At 41.0% G+C, this 22,360-nt stretch overlaps 1 protein-coding gene and 1 long non-coding RNA gene across 5 annotated transcripts; one reads left to right on the forward strand and one right to left on the reverse strand.

Moving 5' to 3' along the window:
• The first annotated feature begins 15 nt into the window (after positions 1-15).
• On the forward strand, positions 16-7,471 carry LOC109974801 (uncharacterized). Its single transcript, XR_002277025.1, has 3 exons — positions 16-343; positions 756-835; positions 7,414-7,471. It is a non-coding gene; the product is annotated as an uncharacterized LOC109974801 (long non-coding RNA).
• On the reverse strand, positions 2,483-21,165 carry LOC109974784 (coiled-coil domain-containing protein 136-like). Of its 4 annotated transcripts, none has more exons than XM_020625177.1 (10): positions 21,035-21,165; positions 20,782-20,912; positions 13,161-13,478; positions 10,968-11,042; positions 9,828-10,130; positions 8,341-8,458; positions 7,711-7,987; positions 7,436-7,567; positions 5,881-5,993; positions 4,780-4,875 (listed from the first exon to the last, which is right to left on the reverse strand). In XM_020625177.1, exons 2-10 carry the CDS (start codon positions 20,831-20,833, stop codon positions 4,863-4,865), a joined length of 1,401 nt encoding a protein of 466 aa, XP_020480833.1. In that variant the 5' UTR covers positions 20,834-20,912; positions 21,035-21,165; the 3' UTR covers positions 4,780-4,862. The 4 variants fall into 4 exon arrangements, 3 of the variants coding, with proteins under 3 accessions (XP_020480839.1, XP_020480833.1, XP_020480848.1); XR_002277024.1 differs by having other exon boundaries at positions 4,849-4,875; positions 5,881-5,944; positions 21,035-21,164; XM_020625183.1 differs by lacking the exon at positions 5,881-5,993 and having other exon boundaries at positions 2,483-4,875.
• Positions 21,166-22,360: the final 1,195 nt, after the last annotated feature.

Genomic DNA, 22,360 nt, shown 5'->3' on the forward strand with positions numbered 1-22,360 from the left:
GTTGTGGCATGCTCCTTATTTTAGGCGCTCCTATTTGGGCGCATGGGGGCTGGGACTTAAGATAGTTGCGAATCTGTGTCATTCCCAGGATCCAAGTGACTGAACAATTGCGCTATGAAAAGAAAGCGAGAAGTGTCCAAATAAGCTGTTAGTGTACAAAGTATAATAATGAGAAAAGTCAGGTTGCACACATAAAAATCTCTCACTGACGCCCGGAGAGAGAAACACTTTAAAGGATGAGGTCATCCTGGTAAAAACGAAGCAACTGCGTTAGGTCTGTACAGACTGTATCAGCTATCTGTCACCCCCTGAGTGCAGTGCATGTCCACGTAGACAGACAAAGGTCAGTACAAGCTTTGGGAGGGCTGCAGGAACATTCTTGATGTTAAACGAAGTTGTTTATCTAGGTTCTCGTATTATCTTTCTGCACCATCCAACAGTGGTATGTATTTAAATATAATGCTGGGAATGTGTTCAGCCATGTCACCAACAAAAAACAGTGAATATTCACAGTTAACTCACAAAATTAATAATAAAATATTTTTTGAAATTGCAATATGCACCTTTAAATGGTCTTTCCACACGATTTGGTTTCTCTTCAAGCAAAAAAAAGGGCAGACATTAACCAGCTTCAGTTTGATCAGTGACAACATTCACTTATTGAAAGCTGTATATAGACAGGGGCAGCAGTGTAGAAAAACAGATGATCTTTATACAAAATGCTTCAGTACCAAGGAGTACTGTTTTCTCTGCAGGTTTAGGAGCTGTCATGGCGTCGTGACTCAGCAGCCACTGACACCACATGCCAGTACCAGCCTGGATGAAGTAGTGGGAGGTAAGATTAACCATGACACATGCGAAAAGCATTCTTAGGATAGTCTGGAGCAGCCAGGAGTCCCCTTGGTGATCTCTCACCATATAATAAGATACCCTAAAGATTTTTTGTATTCATTTTAAACCATTTTTAACAGTTTATTAATAAGCTACTCTACATACTGTAATTACACACGCCCTAGATTTAAGCCACTTTCCACTTGTATCAATTGTCAGAGCAACCCACAAATCGCAGGTCATCTCAGTGGTCTCACTTTCACAATCCTTTACACAGTGAATTTGATTTGCTCCCAGCAAAACAGAGTTTTTACGTCACTTGTGGTGGGAACAAATTGTCCCTTGGGTTTAGAGCTTTACTCCTCTCTGCTATTCTCCTGGAACACCTTGGATAGTTACAGTAAGACCTTGGCATTGCAGGATAATTTTATGCTCCACTCAAACCATGCACCAGAATATTCTCCAGTAACAAGTAAAAACTGTGCTGTCTCTACTGTGGGACAGTTCAGCCCTTGGAAGTAAGGCTAACAATAACGAAGCAATACAATTTATTATGTTTCCATAAAAGCATTTTTTTCATGTGTGACACATAATTATTTTTTACTGCAAAGAAAATGTCTCTTACGAAGAATAATGTCACAAAAGTGTCTTAAGTTTTTATGCTCAAACTAAATCATTAGAAAGCTCAATTGCATTTACATTTGTCACAGTTTGAAACCTTAGTTAAATAGTATTTCTTAAATTATCACTAAAATAAAAAAAACATATTTCTGTGCCTGTGTCTAACTGTTCATAGGAAGTATATGTGAATAAGTACACTGAAAACCAAATCTGTTAACCTGAACAGTGTTCGCTTGACATAATATCTCAGAGACTGCCCATGGCTGCTCTGTCAGTCAACCGCCACCATTTTAATTAATCCCCGTTAGCCTGTCAGCGCAATATATTAAATATTTATAAAAGGATTTGGGGTGAAGTTGCTGGACAGATAGGCTTGAGGCCAAGGCAGCTGATTAGATTTTTCTGGTGTTTTGGATCTAACATTTGAAGAAGCTGCTTATTAGTTAGTTAATTAGTTAGTTTCACCCACTACCTGCCCATATTTAGTCTATTTTTTAAACTGTACTCATACCTGTAAATTATCCTAAACATATCTTTTACTTTTAAGACACTTTTCATTTCAGAATGAATCAAGAACCTGATTCAGAATCTGTTGGGAATATTTGCAGGTTTAGGTTAGCTAATTTAACTCAAACCTAAAGTGACAGAAAGAGGTTAATTGAAGGTTTATGCCAACTGTACCCCATGGCTAATTCTTCATGAAGGTGCACATCCAGGTTACTTTTAGATAATTAGCTGCACTTAAACTTAGTAAACCATGAGTCATGGCAGTGGAGTAATGACTATAGTTTAGATGCCTCATCAGAACGTTAACACATCACTTCCTACCATCTGTGAGCTTATGTCATGTCTCTGGAGTGAAGGTTATTAATATCTGTACAATCCCTGTAACATGATGCCAACAAAGAGAAGGTTCTCACTCAGATTGAGTGCTGGTGATTTCATGAATGGGATTCCTTGATACCTTAAATCCCGTGACTGTGACAGCTGCTGAGGCTACCTCGCAAGAAAAGAAAGCTCTCAGACACCATGTGGGGCAGGTATATTTACTCTCTCAAGTCATTTACAGTACAAAATAGACCTCCAGGTAACAAAATAGCCACAACTAAATTGGAAACAACAATGCCATCAATATGTAAAGCAGCAAGCTGAGAAACACTGTGCAATATAGAAGTCTGCAAAACTAAGATAAAGTTCATATTCATGAAATAACCTCAGAAATAATGATAACGGCCTGAATCAGACAACATTCATATGTGCTGTTTCAGCCTATGAAAATTAAATTTCTATTGCAAGATGATTATTTTAAATCGACAGTGACAACATTTGCAGTCCAGTGGCACATTATTTTCTTAGCAAGTGATCATACAGACAAATAACATTGGTTAGATGGTGCTTATCAAGGTCCTGTTTAATACCAAATGTTGCAGGAAAGGTTCCAATACATCAGTGAATTTTAACTAACTGGAAAACCCAGGAGTCATATTGCTTTCTAGCAACTAAGGTCAAATGCAATCTAAATGCATGCGATGGCTACAATACTCTTGAACATACATTAGATGTTCTAAAAATGATTAGCGATGCTAGTAGGTCTTCTGAATAATGTCACCATAAATAAACATTTACATAACATATACTTTGGCTATCAAATATACGATGCTCTTTCAAAATAGAATAAACTTTCTACAAAGCTAGTACAAATGGATTTAAGAAATGTCTCTCCCATAGTACTATATGTCACATCTATTTACATGAAATACAAAGTAACAATCAACATAACCAACATAAATCATATACTGTGCTTCTATGCATTTAGCATGCTTTTTTAGTCCTAAAAGATTTTCACACACAAAAAAATTCACAAATGTAAACAATAGTCCTTCCACGTATACATGTATTTTTTGTACTTTAATCAATGTTTGGACAAACAACCTTCTTATTTACATATTTTGTTTCTAAAATGCCCTCACAAACAACTAACCCTGATCCCTCACGTAGGTGTGACCTATTAGATGTTTATCTGCAGTTTATCTGTAAACAAGTGAACACCAACATTCACCATTCTCACACTGTGTACCTTTAACAATCCTGCAGTCACCATAGGCTAAATCTTATAGCAATACACTTGGAAAAAGCAAGATATATAAATCCTGCTGGAGAGAGAAAAGTTTATTTCTCCACACTGAAACCCATATCTAGTTGCAATGTAAGAAAACATCCCAGAATTTGCTCCTAAGGTTACTGGGATATTTGTACTTGTACATAGCAAAACAACAACCATACTGTAAATGTAGCAATGCAACTTTTTTGCGTAAGAGTTCAGGTTCATGAGCAGGCAAGATTAATCAGAAATACTGCTTACCAGAAATACTTTCTGGTATTCGTGGTTAACTACCTAATTAAAGGTGACACTGAGGGCAGGCAGAAGAGACAGAGCCTGAAGCAAAGCACACTGGAAAACTTTCCACCTACCAGGTATGACATCAGGTTAAACGTCAGTTTTATACATATTCCTGGAGGAACAGCTGTTTAGTTAGTCACATTGTCGCCTAGTAATAGCATATCATTGGTGTTTACAGTGGATCAAATGATGCCTAATATTGGGAAGGACAGAATAACACTTGCAGGCTGGTAAATATGGTAGACTGATGTTAAGTCATAAAGATTTTGTGACTTCTAATACAGTTTTGCAGTAATTGTGCTTTATAATGCTTTTAGCATGGAGGAGTGGGGAGTAACTGATAGTCAACAACTCAGTATCAAAAATGCAAGCTGCTCTTTCTCTTAACATTTGAAGGGAATATGTATGTGTCAAGGTTTTCAGTGTGTCCAGACTCCGCGTTTGCTGTTATTACCAGAGGTAACCAATATTTAAACAAACAAATAAATAAATAATGGTTCAATAAATTGAACCATCTGGTGCTCATTAATAATCAAACCCCTCATTTCATTACACTGTTAGCTGAAGGAGAGAAAACAATATTCACAGATACAGAGGAGGAATGAAACAGCACTTGCATACATTTAGTGGAGTGAGATCGATCCTCATGTGGGCTCTCTGCAGGTCAACTCTTCATCATAGCATCATGGTAGTCTCTTCATCAAACACACCAGTAAGATGAGACTGAGCACATCATTCTCCATCAGTGTGTGCAAGAAGTACCTTCTCATTAGAGCTAAAGAAATTTCCATACATTTTCTACTATGCAGTTGTCAGCTCTACCATATTTAGGAACATTCCAGTTCATTCTACAGACATGGCAGGATAGAACAATAGCTGGTCTGGAGGAGATATCTGTCCCTGTGCAGTTGTTGCCCATCCAATCAACATCGCACCAGAGCTCTCAACAAGCTAGTCATCATTAGTAGCACTGCTGTGGCTGCAGTGATAGTCAAAATGGAGTTCCAACCTACCTCACTCCCCTGAGGGAAGAAAGGAAAAGAAGTGTGTCAGAGGCAGCAGAGGACATAAACCAACCACACAGAGCTTTTAAATTAATTGTTTGACTTTAGGAAATAAACAGATGATTTGCTGTGGCGACCCCTAACGAGAACAGCCGAAAGTAGAAGAAGTTTGACATTAGGAAATTCTGGATGTTTATTTTGATTCTGATAGAGAATGAGATGAGAATATTGTTAAATATACAGTAGAGGTGGAGCTAGGGTGCTGTTAGACTAGCTTAACATAAAAACCGAAGCACGAGGAAACCACCCGCCTTGCTCTGTCCAAAATTTAAAATTTGTGGTTTGTGGTCTCTCTGGTTGTGGTGACAATGAAAGATTGGCGATGTAACCGTGTTTGGCCAACGGTTACAGTAGCTCTTAACTATTACCAAGACCACAAATGATTGGTCCTAAATTTAAGTTTGTGTGTCAATTAGAAAAACAAAATTACAGTGCTTCAGATGTGAGGGTAGTTCCACATTCCCCCTCTGTTCAGTCTTTATGCTAAGCTAGGCTAACCAGCTGCTGGCTGTAGTTTTATATTTTCCAATCCAAATATAAGAGCAGTATCAACCTTCTCAATCTTTTTTTGGCAAGAAAACAAGTAACTGTATAATCACAAAATGTTGACCTATTCCCGTAAATGAATTATTCACTGTAATTCATGGAAATTGTTGCCAAACTGCCCACCCGTCCCATGTCCACCTACACCTACAACATACAGATACAGTATATTGTCGTGTTTGTTAGTTCAGACCCTCCCATAACAACCAAATGAATCCTAAGCAATAAAGATCCCCAATAACTAGTCTTAAAGGGTGGGTTCACCAAAATAACAAAAGCACATCATTTACTCTTGTGCTATTGTAGCACTGGCAGAACAACTATAGGTAAGTGAGAAAATGCTTTGTTTTGTTTTTTTGGTGAATCTGTGTTTAAGATCGATACACAGCACTACACATCAGAGATAGGCTCTTCCCATACCTTGCTCTCTGGGACGCCAGCTCCGACAACCAGCACCAGATCACAGCCACTATAACAATCATTCCTATGAAGGGGATGGAGAGAACAGGGTGCTCAGATGGATGGATGAATCTCTAAGAGGGGAATAAAAGCAAACACAAGGACCGTGGGGATGAAGGTGAACGGACAGATGGGTTGAATTAGCCAAATAATAAACACACAGATAAAAAAAGGGCATGACAACAACATAAACAGACCACCAAAACAAAAATCGCTAAATTAAATGTGTGACATGGCTGTGATTCAAGCAGGAAGGGTTGTGGTAGACTGATGTATATTTCCTATTAAAGAAATTATGCATAACCTTATGGTGATATACACGTCAACTCAATGTGAATATGTGTGAGCAGTCCTGTGTGACATTTATTAGCAGTGTGTGATGTTATAGTGACAGGATAAAAGAAACACATGCAGCATGAATGTTTCATACGGCAGTATTTTTGTCTCTCTATCCTCATTTTATAGTTCATTTGTTTTTGATATTAAACAGGCTGAGCGGACATGGACATTCAGAGAACAAGGACAGCATCGGAGACAGGCACAGGTTGACAGTTTGACACAAGGCAGGCATCTCATCATGGCTGTTGTAGACAAAACACAGTTCCTGTGTTTTTTTATTTAACTTTTAATACTTTCCCATTCAATTCACTGAGAAAGTGTGTTCAAACGTCTGACTGGCAGTGTACATACAATGCATGCAACCACTGTCTGAAATGACAAGAACTTGACGGCACAAATTTGTGCAATAGTGAAACTGTGACTAATGTAAAACTTGACATACTACTAACTGCAAATATTAACTACTTCAGACACCTTTCATTTCACTGCAAGTTCATACAGCATCTTATTAAAATCCAAAATTAAAATTAATAGGTCTCAAGGTAGGAAGAAAGCATTTAAAAATTGAAAGGCGCAAAGGTCCTTTAATTACTTTGTTTCTACTGAAAAATGTCTGAAGCCTACTGCACTGTACATAGGATCCAGTGGTAACATAGGCATTCTTTGCTTAATGCCGTATTTGTTAATTTAGTGTTTTTGTCCAACAACAGCATTAAAGCATTGCTGTCACAGAGAGGTTAAGACACAGACACAATAGGGGGCAAAGGCTCCCCCGCCCAAAGCACAGAATAAATACTGATATGGGCTGACAGGCCAAGTCAGTTCATATCAAAACATATGATACTAGCCACAGTATGAGACACAAAGAAGTGGGAGACAGAATACAGTAGGTGTGATATGATGTATGTTATGTGTTAGCTGACAGCGCGGGTGCAAAGAAAAAAGTTTTTAATTGAGACGAAATGTGGTCTGGAAAGTCCCTGAGCTAGCTTGAGTTCAGCTTAATCTTGAAATAAATGAAGTGAGAAACAAGACAGTTTGCTCAACAGATCCAGTAGGAGTCTCCAGTCCAGGATGCCAGAGGTGACTGAAATGTCCTAGAGCATAGATCAGCATTTAAATCAGTTTTCTTTCTTCTGATATCAACTGTGTAAGGTTATTCATGTCTGTCCCTCACCTGAGCACCCCCGGACAGCTTCTCCAGCTCCGCCTTGCAGCGCTGCAGCTCCTCCTCCAGCTCTGCTCTCTCCCTCTGACTGCTGTCATACAATACCTGCAGCTCCTGCAACTCCATCTTCAGACCATCACACTGGAGGACAAAGGTCAAGGAGAGTTGTTGAGCTGAACTGGATGCACCCAAAAGAAGAATTATCTTTGACCCACATGTGCCCATGTTTTACTCATATTTCTAGTCAACTCCGGAGGTACTGCTAAGACGCTAAGGCATCATACCTCTCTCTGAACCTGTAAGGCCTTCTCCTCGGCCTGTTTTAGCTGGTCCCTCAGGGAGAAGATCTCCCCAATGCCTCCGTTCCAGCTGGTTGGTGTCACAGGCTTCCCATCAAATGAAATGTTCTTCTGGATGGAGGCGTCCACCAGGCGACAGTTCTCAGACTGGACTATGGTCATGTAGCTCTCAGTCATGACCTCCTCCGAGCCTGTCTCCATCGCCTTCTCCTCTGTGCCCTCCCCTGCATCTTCCTCTTTCAGTGACAGGTAGACACTGGAGCTGTGAGGAAGATGAAAAGGGGTATTGGCAAAGAATGCAGTATACTTTTTCTGTTAACTGAAATATCTGAAAGCTCAAAAATGGCCTCCAAATGTGCTGAGTCCCAGAAGTCTCAGTCTCAAAAATGGTGATTAATTTAACATTATTAAACCATTCAATTATTGAAGCAACAGTCTCAGCACTTATGTGTAATCCCTGATATGATATTACAAATTTACTGCAGTGATTAAACAGTTGGCCAGTATTTTCTAAACGAGACAAATGGCTGTGACGAGGGGATGTATTCCAGAGGGTGTCCCCTCCAGTTGATCTGGTAAGCGCAGCTGATGAGTGAGCGGTGATTGACCTCTCACCATGTCCTCTGTCTCTGCAGCAGCTGCAGCCTCTCTGAGAGGCGTCTGTTGTCCTCCTTTAGGGCCTGACACTCCTCTCTCAGCATACGACACTCTTCCTTCAGCAGGTCCACATCACCTAACAGAAGGAAGGTCAGAGATGAAGATAATAAATAAGGATGAAGGTCAGCTCATCGTCAATCTTACCACTTGAGATTTTGACTACACTGCCCCTAAACTTTAATAGTCACACCTGTGCAATTGCACGCACTTCAGTGCAACACTGCTGCCTTAGCATCTGTGTTTATAATATTCTGACCCTCTCATGTATGTAGCTGGGGAGGACAAAAATATAGAAACACCTCTGAATATAATGTAGTCCAGTACAACACCTTTAACCATGACCACAATAATAAACATATAGTTGAATTTCTACATTTATGACAATGTCGCCAAAAACTGAAACATTTTGAGCTTCATAAACACAGATGCTAAGGCAGCAGTGTTGCACTGAAGTGTGAACAATTGTACAAGCCTGACTTTTAAAGTGGCTGGGCAGTGTACATTACAACATATATAAAATATATTAAAGGAACAGTTCGACATTTTGAGAAGTGCACTTATTGCCCATGTTGGTGGGAGTTAATATGCCTGTTAAATATGGAGCTACAGCCAGCAGCCAATTAGACTCCAGTACAAAACACCCACACTGTGGATGATGTTTTCATAAAAGAGCATGACAATTAGATAATGGGAACTCCTCTTCTCCCTCAGTCCCACCGGAGGCTCAGCTGCAGAGCTGAGCAGTGATGTCATAGGTTGGAAGTGCGTGTCCCTCCCACTCATGACTTCACGTCCCTGTTATCCTAAATGACACACACATACACACACCGCTCCCTTTGTAGCACTCACATTTAAAATGTTTTAAATATCCAAAATGTTTTATGTTTTTGACTGCAGGATGCTGATATGATATAAACCTTTACACTGATATGATTTTCATTATTTTACTGGAACTTTCTTCATATCCACTCCCTGACTATTTGTGTTACTTCTGTGGATGAAGGGACATTTGCACTAGCAGAATGTGCATTAAATGTTATGTTAATGAAAAAAATAATATTTGTTTTGCTCTTTTTGCCATTTCAAAGTAAGGGGACACAAACAACTGCAAGCATGCAAAAAGAACATCCACCACATCGTGCTTTGTTTTCATAATAGCAGCCACAAAAACTAATCGTCATCTACTGGCACTAATAGTAAGCTGGATAAATTCCAGTGTTTTAGTGCACCATTCTCCCTGATAACTGTTTACATAAGGTGTGAAGATGACGTATAAAACAAAGACTTATTGTATTTGAACTCTGATGTAGTATAAGTAAAACACTTGTACAGTATGGGAGGGGCAGGTATGTGTTTTTACTGAAACCACCTTCCTTTAGTCATCCATCCTTCTTTTATGACATTCATCCATCTAGATCATCAACTCCATTCTCCGCATCCCTCACCCTCTCTCCTCTCAGCCTCCCTGCGCTGGCTCTTCATGTTGATCTCGGCCCTTAGTGTGGTGATCTCGAGCTCATACTCCTGGGTCTCCTCGCTGAGGCGCTGCAGCTCGGCACGCCGGCGACATAGCTCTTCCTGCAGTGTGGCAATGTCATTTTCCCGCTCTGCTGCCGCCTCCTCTGCGGCCTGCTGCAGGAGGAGCACCTCCTCATGAGCGGCACGCAGCTCCTCCTGGGCCTCGGCCAGCTCGCTCTCCTTCTCCTCCTCCAGGCTATCCATCTCCTCCTGCACAGAGCGCAGCTGGGCTGTGGGGAGAAAAAGAGGAGCAGGAGAACTTTAGGTTTTCTTTATGAGTTATGTGTGGGTGAGAATGCAGTATCAGTATGGGGTGTATACAGTACTGTGTGTGTGTGTGTGGTGTGTGTACGACAACCGTAGGCCTGGATGTGTTTGTGTGGGTGGCGTGTTCTTGTGTGCGTGTATGTGGATGCCTTATGTGTGGGAAACCTTTTGGAAGAGGAGCTGATGTAACTGATGGTAACAGATGTTTTACTGTAATATTTTCAGGAAATAAAACATTCTGTACCTCTCACAATAACAACAAGAGCAATAAATTACAAGGTCACTGCTATAATAACAGTATTAACTCATTCAGCAACTGTTTTACTCTAATATGTATGTACCTCTTTTCTTTTCTTTATTCATTTGACTTCCTCTCGTATTCACAGCCAATACCCCGTTTTGTTGGTGATACTGTATTAACACTGAGATGTATTTCATTCACTCCTTCTCAGAAAAAAATTGGCCACAAAAGAGACATTGCCCCCAAATCAATTAGCCAAATAATTGCAAGCATTTAACATGTTCTACTCAATTACAGCCCACTCTGCTTACACAGCACTGAGACTTTTCAGTAGACAGCTGCCGACAGAGTTGAAATCCATGCAAGGTGGGGGCTAGGTTGATTCATGCTAACAAACTGTTCTTTATTGGCAGCTTACACCACAAACTCAGCATTGACCTCATCTAAAAATGTAGGATGCAATATCTGATTTGGATTTTTGGTTATTCCTCCCGTTTCAGTTGCTGATAGATTTAACTGAAAACTTATTATTATTGTCTGTGTGCTATGATTTTGTTACCTTGTAGATTCTGGATCTGGCGGGTAAAGGCTTCAGCCTGATGGGCACTGGCCAGACGCTCATCCTCCAACAGACCTGGTGGAGAGGTGAGGTGAGGAGAGAAGAGATCAGGAGTGGGTCGGGGGATAAGAGGAACGTGTCGGTTTAGGTTAATAGAAAAATGGCAACTTGATAAGCTGTTCCACCTTGAAGCATGACTGAATTACACAAACCATTTTGTGTGTCTGTTTTAAATACAATCCGAGCAGGACCATACATTTAAAATGTTAGTTTATAAATTCATAAATATTAGTTTTATTGGACAGTGAATCTCCTAACTTTTAAGGACAGCATAACAAAATCAAGCCAATTATTTTGGCTGCTATTTTCACAGCTTTTGGTTTGCGGCTATTTTTAACTTTCTATTTATTTTTGGTCCCTGCTGGTATGTGTCATGCCAGGCAACTTCTGTTGCATTAATCAGTGGAACTCATTGAAATTACAATTTAAAAATTATAATAAAAATATACATGTTCTTATTTACTACTAGGGCTATCTACTAACTAGTCATGGAGGTATTTAGAGTTTACATTTTTAAAAGGTAAATCTAATTTACAGACATTTGTGATCCACAGAGGATGATGCTTATTGATTTTGGTGATTCCCCGGCCATTCCTCTGGTGCCTCTATCACTTCAAACTTTTAATTAGTCCAATATTTTGTTTTATGGCCAAATGCATACAAAATTAATCCATCTCTTAACTGATGCAGCTGTACTTTAGCAGGCTAACATACTAAACTATGATGATGATGAACATGGTTAACATTTCATTAAAAGGGGTTTAACATAGAGACACACTAGTGTGACTGTAGGCTCTTAGCCTTTAGTTTTAAATGTGGAAAGTCACTAGCATCAAATGTCATGGGGAATCCAATATCCAGAAATATTGTATCTTGAAAGAAATGTTTTAGAATTTTGAATCAGCTTTACCTTCTCTGACTTTTGGCCGCAGTGTCATTCTGAGTATTTCTCATGTTCTGTTTTCAGATCATCCCAAACTTTGACCCATGTTTCCTGCTTGCAACATATTGCAACTAGTTTAACTGGTGGCTGTGGTGGGACTGGCATGTTGCATCAATAATCATTCATAGCCATAGATACTGTATATACTTGATCTTTACTTACCCCTCATTTTATGTCATTCTCTGTTCATGCACAGTGTGGACCTACCACCACCACCTCTAATGCTATACTCCTCAACAGCTGCCATCAGCCTAAACAGCTGACTGTTCCCAGTGGGAGTGGATGAAGAGTGAATTTCATGACCTCTAGTCTGGAAGCTTCCCTCAGCATGCACACAGTTGTCTGAGGAATGCCTCCGCTGCCGCCAAACAACTGAGCTCACAGTTACAAGCAGTCACTCATAAATATGCACACACACACACTGAGCTCACTGTAGCCCCATACCTACAGTGTCACTCACTGCTTGAGTCCCTGAACATTAAGTTCATCATTTCTAAGGTATGATGTGGAGCTCCATTTAGCATCAGTGACCAAATATAAACATTTATATTTCTGTGTATTTTGATAGACGGTGATGAAGAAGAGATGTCTTGGGGTAGGAGTGCACCATCACGCGTAAAGAATTGTGGAAATGTAAACAATCGCTGAGATGCAGTGAAGTGGAAATGTGGTTGATCTGAAATAACAGATAATAAATGTTGAGATCTCCCATACAGGAATTCATGACATTTTACAACAAAACTCAAGGTGTTTCGTAAAGACAGTGCAGATGGCAAAAGGTTCGTACACATTTCATTGCACTGTGTTTTTAGACTTGTTTTCCTCATTGATATATTCACTGGAGAGTAAAAGAAAATTCCATTGTTCCTTAATCTGGTTTTGTCTAGGTAGATTTTTACTCACCACCTACACTGTAGAGATGTGGGAAACGTAGACTTAAGAAACCTGGGTGCAACAACTATTTTGTAGCAAAAAAAGAAAAAAACAGCTTCACAAAAACAATTTGGCAACATCATGTTTCACAAATAATTGTCACCTACAAATAGAACATACATTCTCAAGCCTGGGGTGCAAGATTTTTTTTTTATTTGAAGAGTTAATTGGGCCAAAATTAACACAAGTGGAAAACATCTCACTTGGTAAATTTCAGCTTGCATGTTGCAATTTTCTTTCAGTTCCAGCAGTCTTACCTTGCAGCTCATGGAAGCTCTCCTGGTGTTTGTTGGAGGTCTCCCTAGCATCCTCCAGTTCCAGCAGCAGCTGCAGCACCTGGGCCCTCAACTGCTCCAGCTCCTGCTCCTCTGTCAGTGGCTCCTGCTCCTTCTTCCCCTTCTCTTCTCCTTCTCCTTCCTCCTCCTTCATCTTCTTCTCATCCCCCTCCTCCTCCTGAGCTCTCTCCTGGTCCATCTGCTCCTTCTCATTGTTCTCCTCCAAGACTCCTCTCTCCTTGGCTGTTATCTCGTTGTCCATGGTGGGGCTGCTCTCAGCTTTCAGATCACACGGGTCATCTGATGGAAAGATGACAGTGATATTAGAAAGTGATATTGGATAGGGAGAGAGAGGAAGAGAGATGGGCAGGTGACAAACCTCTCTGTCTTCATCCAAATGCAGTCATGCTTTAAATATAGCGCACATTGTGACTGTTTTTAATCAACAGCACCATCTTGTGATTAAAGTGGCACTGAGTTCATTGAACAAAAGCCTCTGTTCAACCTTTGCATCATAATTTAACACAAATTTAAACATGTAACATAACAGACAACCCCCTCTGGAGATTAGAGCTGAGACTGTGATAGAAAAGAAACAGAAAAATCATTCACTTGGGGAAGAATGCTTCAGATTATTTGCCGAAAACTGTCAAGTGTGCCAAAGGTTAGATTCTACGTAGATGTCAAGTGAAAGCATTAATATGCAACTCATGCCAATGACAACTGATTCAGATTTGTAAGACACAGGCACTACTTTGTTTTACATTCCTCTATCTGCACTGTGGATTTTCATTTTCAACCAGTAGGTGGAGGGAGAGAGCTGACACAATGCAGAGAGAAAGGGCAGGGGGGCAGGGGGGCAGTGTGCTGAAGCAAGCACCATGACTCACCGCACAGCAATGCACTTCAAAGTTCATAACAACACAAACTACCACTCATAGTAAGAGACATGTGACAAAAACAAGCACACATTTTTCACATATTATTCCACATTCCACGATTGTTTACTGTTTTTTTTCCCCTGTGAATTTTTTGTGGAGGCTCTCCGTATCCTTGTAGACAGCCTGAGCTAGGTTGGGAGCTGTTGTTGTCAATGTGGGCCTGTAAAGTCTAATCAGACATTACATATGATCAGTGTTGGGAAAGCTACTTTGCAAGCTACCAATCTACAGCACACCAACATGACAATAAATTCTCAACCCCAGTATTTCCACTTAGTCAGATGAGATTTGCAATGAGGAAATAAAGGCCAGAGCTTAATGGAAATTATACTGACAGCAGTGGTTTGTTCTCAGCAGTAGTTTTAAAGGTAAAGTAAATCATTTCAGTGTCATTATTGGAAATTCTGCTTAAATAACATGCATTTCACGTCATTCTCATTTCTCAATTACACACCCTCCAGGATCAAGTCCATCTCTGAAGTAAACTGATGTGCTACACCACACATTCATGCTTGAGAGGTCTACAAGTGCCTCAAAATTGCTGTTTGTACTCAGAAAGCAGTGTGAATATGGGAGAGGAAAGCAAATGGTGTTTGCTGACAGACAGGAACAGTGAGACATGACAAGAAAAAGGTGCAGTAGGGTTCAGAGCAAAGCATTAACTAAAGATCTACCTAATTAAGAGTGATGCTCACCGGTGTAATCTTGGCTCAAGGGATGTTCACTTTTCTTGCGGTAATTATTTCTCTGCCTCGTTGTTCGCCTCACAAGATGTAAGTATTTCCATCAAAACCAAGAGCATGCAGCAATATTTTTACGATACTGCATGACATTAGCTGCAGCTTTATTCTGTCACGTCTCATAGGTTTCATGAGCACTGGGCTATTTTGTCATTAAAATTTGATGCTGGGGTAATGAGTTAGTCATAAAGAAGAGCGCTGGAACTGTGTGGCAATGAGAGTGATGGAGCTGCTTGTACAGCCAGAGGCATCTAAAGGCCATCAAGAGACAAAAGGCTTCCCACTGAATATCATTCACATCTGAATCGTTCAGAATGTCTAGCTCAGGGTATAATAACTTGGAAAACTTGGGCTATTTATGTGGTATTGTATTATATTGTATTGTACTGTGCTCTTTGGCTTTGCATTATCCAAAGTGTCCTCCAAGGGACACTATAGCTGATCAAAATTATAAAGTGTTCAGATTACAGTAAAAAAAAAATACAGTACAACAAGTATTCTTTTATGCTTTTATTTACTTATATTGGGGAATGAAAAATTATTATGCAGTTTGTTGAATATTGGACAGATGTAGTGAGAAAGAAAACCTTTCTCAACTTTCTTTAACTTCCTTTGATGGCACCTTTTCAAAATAATTATAGTATCTCTAAACATGTGACAATCAGCTACCACTCACACAACCGCCCCGGCTATTTTTACAGTGCTCTTAGTAAGTCTGCCTTCTTAGCTTTCCCCAACAGCTTGTTAAATCATTTCACTCCTCAGAGGCGCTTTATCACCTCACCTTGTGAGTGAATGTCAAACACATTGTGCAGCAGACTCAGCTGCAGTGATACCTGTGATCACTCCATCACATCCTTGGCACCGTGCTAGTGTTTAGTCATGCTGGGACTGCTTTAGACATGAATGCTGCGTGCATTTAAGAGTAGGAATGGGCAGGAGAGTCATCTCAGAAGCAGTGTTACAGCTCCAGGGTGAGGACAGCTTTATCTAGCCACAGCGCATTCTTTCGTAATCACACTGCAGCAAATCACACTGAGTATGTCAGAACAAACGCTGTGCCACTTTAGAATAGAGGCGACAAGCAGACAGGGTGTTCTTTGTCAGCTTCTTGAAATAGCTGTCTGAGATTAAATTTAAACATTAATGTCACAACACAAGTCCTTTTTTGCTTCTGCTTTGGTGTTCGGTGATGGAATCAACAGTGTAATAAAATTTGCGCTTTGCAAAATGGTGAAGTAGATTGAGGATTTTAGCAAACAGATGCATTCTAGGAGACAGGTGGATGCTGCTTTAACCTGGCACCACAGAAAAGCTTATTTCCATAAAATAATCTGTGTGATTCTGCAGTTTGAGTAACAGTTCTACTATACATATATTAGTTCTGCATATTAGATATGCAGCAAAAATGGAAAATCGATTAATCAATGTGATAGAGTAGACAACAATATGGTAAACAAGTTGTCATTTCACCTTCCTTTAGAGTCAGTGTTCATAAGGCCTTATGCAGTCAGGTGTAATATGATTCAAAATATGATCCAAAACATTTTTAAGATCAATTCTCTATGTAGCTAATAGGTCTGTGCTATTCTGTCCCTGTGGCTGCTAGTTAAATATCTCATTTCACGGTATTGAGAGGTACATCTGGAGTCAATAAGCCGTGAGAAGAAACGACAGCTTCCGGATACAGGAGCTGGAGGCTGTGTACAGGTGTGGTGTGATGGGTGCCTTGTGCTGAACCAAGCCTGAAAATGAGACTGAGCAGACAGGTGGTTGTTAGCATGTGTGCAACCATGCACAGCACTTTTGTGATTCTGTGTATAAATGTGTGTAGAGAATATACAGTATATGTAAACACCTCTGCAAGCTCATGTACTGTACTTGTACCTATGTGTGGCTCTGCACTAAGTGGGCAAAAAGGTTTACACTGTGTTGTACGATCTTCAAGAACATCGCCAGGTGAGTCTAAACAAATGCACAGGATCACACAAGTCTGCCATGTTTGAACTGGATGTGTTCAGTATTTGTGTGTATGCCTGGGATCTTTGTGCGTTGTGTAGGAGGCCATGCATAATGCACACCACCCCCTCCTACCCCAGCTTTGAAGCCCGCCTAGCACCTATGCTCTAGCCTTTCCCCTGCACTGGTACATTTCCTCAGCAACACATATTATGGAGTAAGGAAAGGGAGACTGTGTAAGAGCAAAACAGGGATGGAGAGCAAGGCAACAAGAAAGATGCAAGAAAGGAGAAAGAGTTCAGAAGTGGCCTCACGGCACTCGAGCTGCTCCCTTCCACATAAGGCCTGAAGACTTGACATACATTCATTCCTCTGTCAGAGATGGCAAAGTACACACACTCGTTAGTCAAGTAGAAGCATAGATACCTGTGTTAAAAAAAAGACTTTACTTGAGTAAAAGTAAAAACTACAGGCTCTGAAATGTAGCCGAGTCAAAGTATAAAGTAAAAAGCAGCTCTGTTAAGGACATTTCTACCAGCTGTTTCTGTGCAAACCTAATTGAACCCCACCCCATATTAATATATGTCTGAGATTATTAAACAATTTTAACTTTAAATATACCTAAAATAATTAACATAAAATAACGAGAACACACTTCTGGTCTAAAGCCTTAAAGGCTATTTTCAGTGCTCACAGTTAATGTGTGTCATTCGTCTGTGCCATAGACCTCCATTGTTATTCATAAATGATTAAAAACACATCAGTGAAACACAGCACCACACTGGGTGACATGTTTCTTCAGTATGAAAGACAAGACCAATATATTGGTTAAAAATGTTGACCCAAAAGCTTCAAATGACCACAACCTTTCACAGCGCCTGAAGTAAAGTAAAACTCAAGTTAGTTCCCACCTCTGCTCTCCATCGTGACCTCTGCACACCAACAACCCAGCGCTTCAACACATGGGAAGTCATCACAGTAGTAATTCAGTCTTTTGTCCACAGTTTTGTTTACAGTGGAAACCTTTGCTTTTCCCACGGAAAAGCCTAAGTGATCTCACCAGGTACACCTGCATGAAGCCCACACAGTCAAGTCATCAACGTATGATTATGTGACATAAGGTAGTGTAAGTGAGCTACAGGGGTGGAGGTCTCATGAGGTTAGTGTGAGCTTGTCTCTTTCTCTCTGTGCTTTGAGCTTAAAATGTCCAGGGAGGGTCGAGGAACAACGGCAGCAGAAGAAGACAAAAAGAAAAAGGGACCACAAGCATTCAAGAAATAAATGACTTACTTGAGTTGCTCTGTTATTTAAATGGAAAATCTATGTTTGCACTTTCAAAGGGAAATAAGAGAAAGTGGGTCAACGGAATAGAAAAGCATCACAGAATGTACTATAATTTGGCCTCATTAGATGAGCATGCACAAAACCTGCATCAGTGTTTACATAGTGTGGGTGATTGATTCAGGCAATCTGTTTTTATAGGGATTTGTGCATGATGGTGCAGTATGCATGTGCTTGTTTAGCTATTCCATTAAGGGATGTGAATAGTGAAAGAGAACAAAGCATGAAAAACAACTGATGCTGTAATAATCCATTTGATCACAAATCAGTGCCTCCCACCTGAAAGCAATCTCTCTGGAAGGCTTTACAACACTTAAATCACAGAGGACAGCACACCATGTAGCTGCCAAATCCAAAAAGGATAAAGACTCAGTGGGAGAGAGAGAGGGTACGCTAATGATAGGTTGACAATGCTGAGCGTTTGTGCGATGGAGAGGAAAAGTTAAGATAAATCCAAACAATAAACTGCAGCTGCACCAGTTCATGAAGTTTCTCAGTTTGGTAGGTTTTAAGTATTTTTGCATTACAAAAGAATTTAAAAAAAAAAGATGTTTTGTCAGGGAGTGGCTGAAAAGCACTAAAGTCTGATGAGGGAAAATGGGAATAAGGTGTTGCAGTGAGACAAGTCACAGTGTTGGGTCTCAGGGCTGAGAGAACAGGAGCCAGAATGCTCAAGGGTGGAAAAGCATGCAAGGCCTGTTTTCATTAAACCCTATGACAGGGCATATTAAACACTGGTGTGAGAATTTCAACTTGTTGTTTTTCTCAAAGGTCTCTGCAGCTCCCATATCTACAAAATGTGTCAATTTACTCTTTATTAGTTCCAGAGAGCCGAGAGAAGTCCTGCTTGTGCACCCTAGGGGAGTATAACCGCTGATGTGAATTTCACAGCACGATACTGGAGAAGAGAGGAGGGAAAGGGAAAGGAGAAGAGAGAAATGTTGTGTGGGCAGAAGTGTCATGCAGGTGCAAAAGTTTATGAGTTTGCACGTACATGCATGTCTGTGTGTTGGAGGGTGTGTAGGTGTTGAAGAGAGCAGAGGAGGGTAACAGATATTGAGTGAGAAAGCAGAGAAAGGAGATGGTCAGTGACTTGTGTAAGTGAGAGTAACAATGTGATGATTGATGGTTGCAAGGCTGGCTGAACAAACAGCTTGAAAATGTTAAATTACACACTGATTAAGTTGTGTAGATCAGTGGAAGCATCTTCGTGTGAAAGCATCTGTATTCCCTGTTGGTATTTGTGGCAGATGATTTTAAAAGCATTTCTTCCAGTGCAGTGTGGAATTTATCCACAACAAGGATGAAAATTGATTGGAAAAGAAAAAAAGGCCTAAAAAATAAATAGTGCTCAGAAAAAAGTCACATTTTTTTAGGAACCCTGACTGATCTCTAGCTGAAACTGACTCCAGCCAGGACAGAATAGGTACGTTTTAACCCATGTAGAATACTAAGTGTATGTTATGTAAAACGACTCCTTCCATTACTACTGCGGACACTGTATTTCCAGCATGCCTCAGGATGTGATAAAAGGAAAGAGGTCCCCAGAGTTAAGATAACAGGAACATTCTTATTAGGGAGGAATAATTTCTCCTGAGACAGCATCTATGTTATGTTAGTCAACATGCAAGCTTCAGCATAGCAAATATAATAAAGTAAATTATTTGCTTAAAAATTGGAAGTGGTGTTTTAATAAGTCTACAGCTAAGTTTGCAGACCAAGGGCCTTTATGAAACATCCACCAAATACGTGCAGTTTTTAGGGCAGAACTATACAAGATAAGGAAGTCAGGTGGGCCACTGGTCAAAGGGCTCTTGACCTCTGAGCTCCTCCACACCAATAAACATCCTCCTAGCAATGTCTCACACAGTGCTGCCATTCAAAACACACAGAAAACACACACTCCTTCCTTGTTGGGACACACAGATACTAAAAAAAAATTCCCACATTCTTCTCCGAACAGCTGCGCACAGTACTGATGTGCTAAAAAATTATAATTAAGAGACGCATTGTGCCAAAGGGCGCACAGCAACATTCATTGGAATACAGTTATCGAGGAAGCTTAACTGAACGCAAAGACTGTACGCAAAGTCTTCTACAGCTGGAAGCAATCTAAGCATAAAGCATAAAAAGATTCAAAGCTGAACTAAAATAACACCAAACACTGCATGAGTCCACATTGCATCAGCTCTCAGTCAGCCTCAAAGTAGCATATGCAACATACCTAACACAACCTGGACTAATAACTACACTTTTATCCTGCCTCTGGCTGCCAGAGCTATGCGTTACCTGGCAGCGCGTAGCCTCCATCAGATGCCCACAGTTGCCATAGCGTACAGCAAAGCCCACTCGTCAGTCGGTCTGTCAGTTCTTCTACAATAATCTGACCACTTCCTACCACCTGACCACCTCTCTCCAGCTCTGCCTGCTCGGTGCGCCCCCACCCCAATCCAATCCCTCACTTCAGGAGCAAACATTCCCTCTTAACACAGATAAACATCGACCCCTCTACCTTTTAGGCTGAGCACGTCTGTTCTGTAGTGCTGGGCTAAAAATAGTCACACAACATCCAACAGCGCAGCATCGCAGATAAACACACACGGACAAAACTGCTGCACAGACCTGTAGAGTCCACAGCCTCCTCGATGAGTGGAGGTAAACGCAGTCCATCCATAGCCCCAAGTAGCTGCAGCAAAGAGGGAGAGAAAGAGAGTGGGCGAGAGAGGGTCAGAGGCTCCACACGCCCACTTCAGCTGCAGAGAGAGAGAGAGAGAGAGAGAGATGAACACACGGAAAGTACTGAGGACAGTGTCAAGTGCTCGCACACATGCAGGCTTCATTGAATACACACACGCGCAACACAAACAGGCTGTACCTCTGGAGAATTTGGGTGGATCCGGGGAGCTGAAGGCTGAGCTCTGGAGCGTGGGAGCGATGCCGAGAGGGAGGAGAGGAGGAGCTGAGCGAAGGGAAAGATGCTGTTTTCCAGACGGAGAGCTTGGTCTCCCAGCAAAGACCTCCCCCTTTCTCCCCCCCACACACACACATATACGCACGTTTCCCCTGCGTGGTTTATTCTGTTTACTGTTTTTACACTAGTCTTTCGAGTTCTTCTCTGTTTTCGCCGTGTTTGTGCTATAGATACTGTATAAACATATGTGATTGGAGGACGAAAACATATGCAAAGAGTTTTGTCTTTTCACTATTCATCTGTGCTTTCCTGAAGACACTTGTGTACACACACGCTCTCTCTCTCGAACAATCATGCACATTCCGCGCTTGGCCCCGAAGCCAAATTAAGTTACCCCTAATCAGATCCAGACACTGTTGCACTGGAGGCTGACAGCTAGCACTGCAGATTACTGATCATTTCCCCCTCCGTTGTTCATTTCCTCCCCTCCCCTTGTGAATGTCTTTCTCCTTCTGTTTGCTGCTAATTAACAATGTTTCTTATGCTATAAACAGCATCAGAAATCCCACCTCTCCATTTTCATGACTACCCTCCACACACATCTCTTCCTCTCTTAAGTCTGTTTCTCACCTCTGTTTCAGCTGCTATCACATCTGGCAACTTCTGTGCAGTATGTAAGCAGCCAGAAATGTGAGATGTGCCGTGAAACAGTCTGAAAATATGCCAGCAGGGAGGATGGAGGGCCAGCCTTAACTGTTTGCTTGCCCAGTAGGAGGATATTCCTATTGCAGCACTGTCAGAGAGCAGGAAGTGCTTTGCAGATGTACACATACAAACACGCACACACCAACAATATAGTCACACAGGTTCTCATTCGGAACCTTGCAGCATCTGAAAGAGAATAGAAAAAGGAAGTGTTTAAAAAAACACGGAAGTTTGAGTAACGGAAATAGAAAGAAGCAGAAAGTCGGTGTCTGAGTCAAAGCATGTGCTTGCTTGTACCTGTGATAAACAGCAATTGATTTCTGAAGAGCAGACAACAAGTAACAAGGGATAAAAGGTACCAGATTGAGATGACTGATACCCGCTTACAAGCACTTCCTTCACTTCCATGTGACTGTGCAGCTTTCCTTGGGCAGTTGTAATCCCACAGTCCCATCACCACACACAATAACAGCCTCGCTCGCACAGACACACAGGAAGGGAGAGCTGTGGAGAAAGTTGGCTGACAAGGTGTTGATAATGAGCTGACAATGTCTGGCTTCAATCCGCCCTATCACTCTAGTGTGA

Source organism: Monopterus albus, unplaced genomic scaffold (assembly GCF_001952655.1).
Source record: "Monopterus albus unplaced genomic scaffold, M_albus_1.0 scaffold7.1, whole genome shotgun sequence".
Taxonomy (NCBI): Eukaryota; Metazoa; Chordata; class Actinopteri; order Synbranchiformes; family Synbranchidae; genus Monopterus; species Monopterus albus.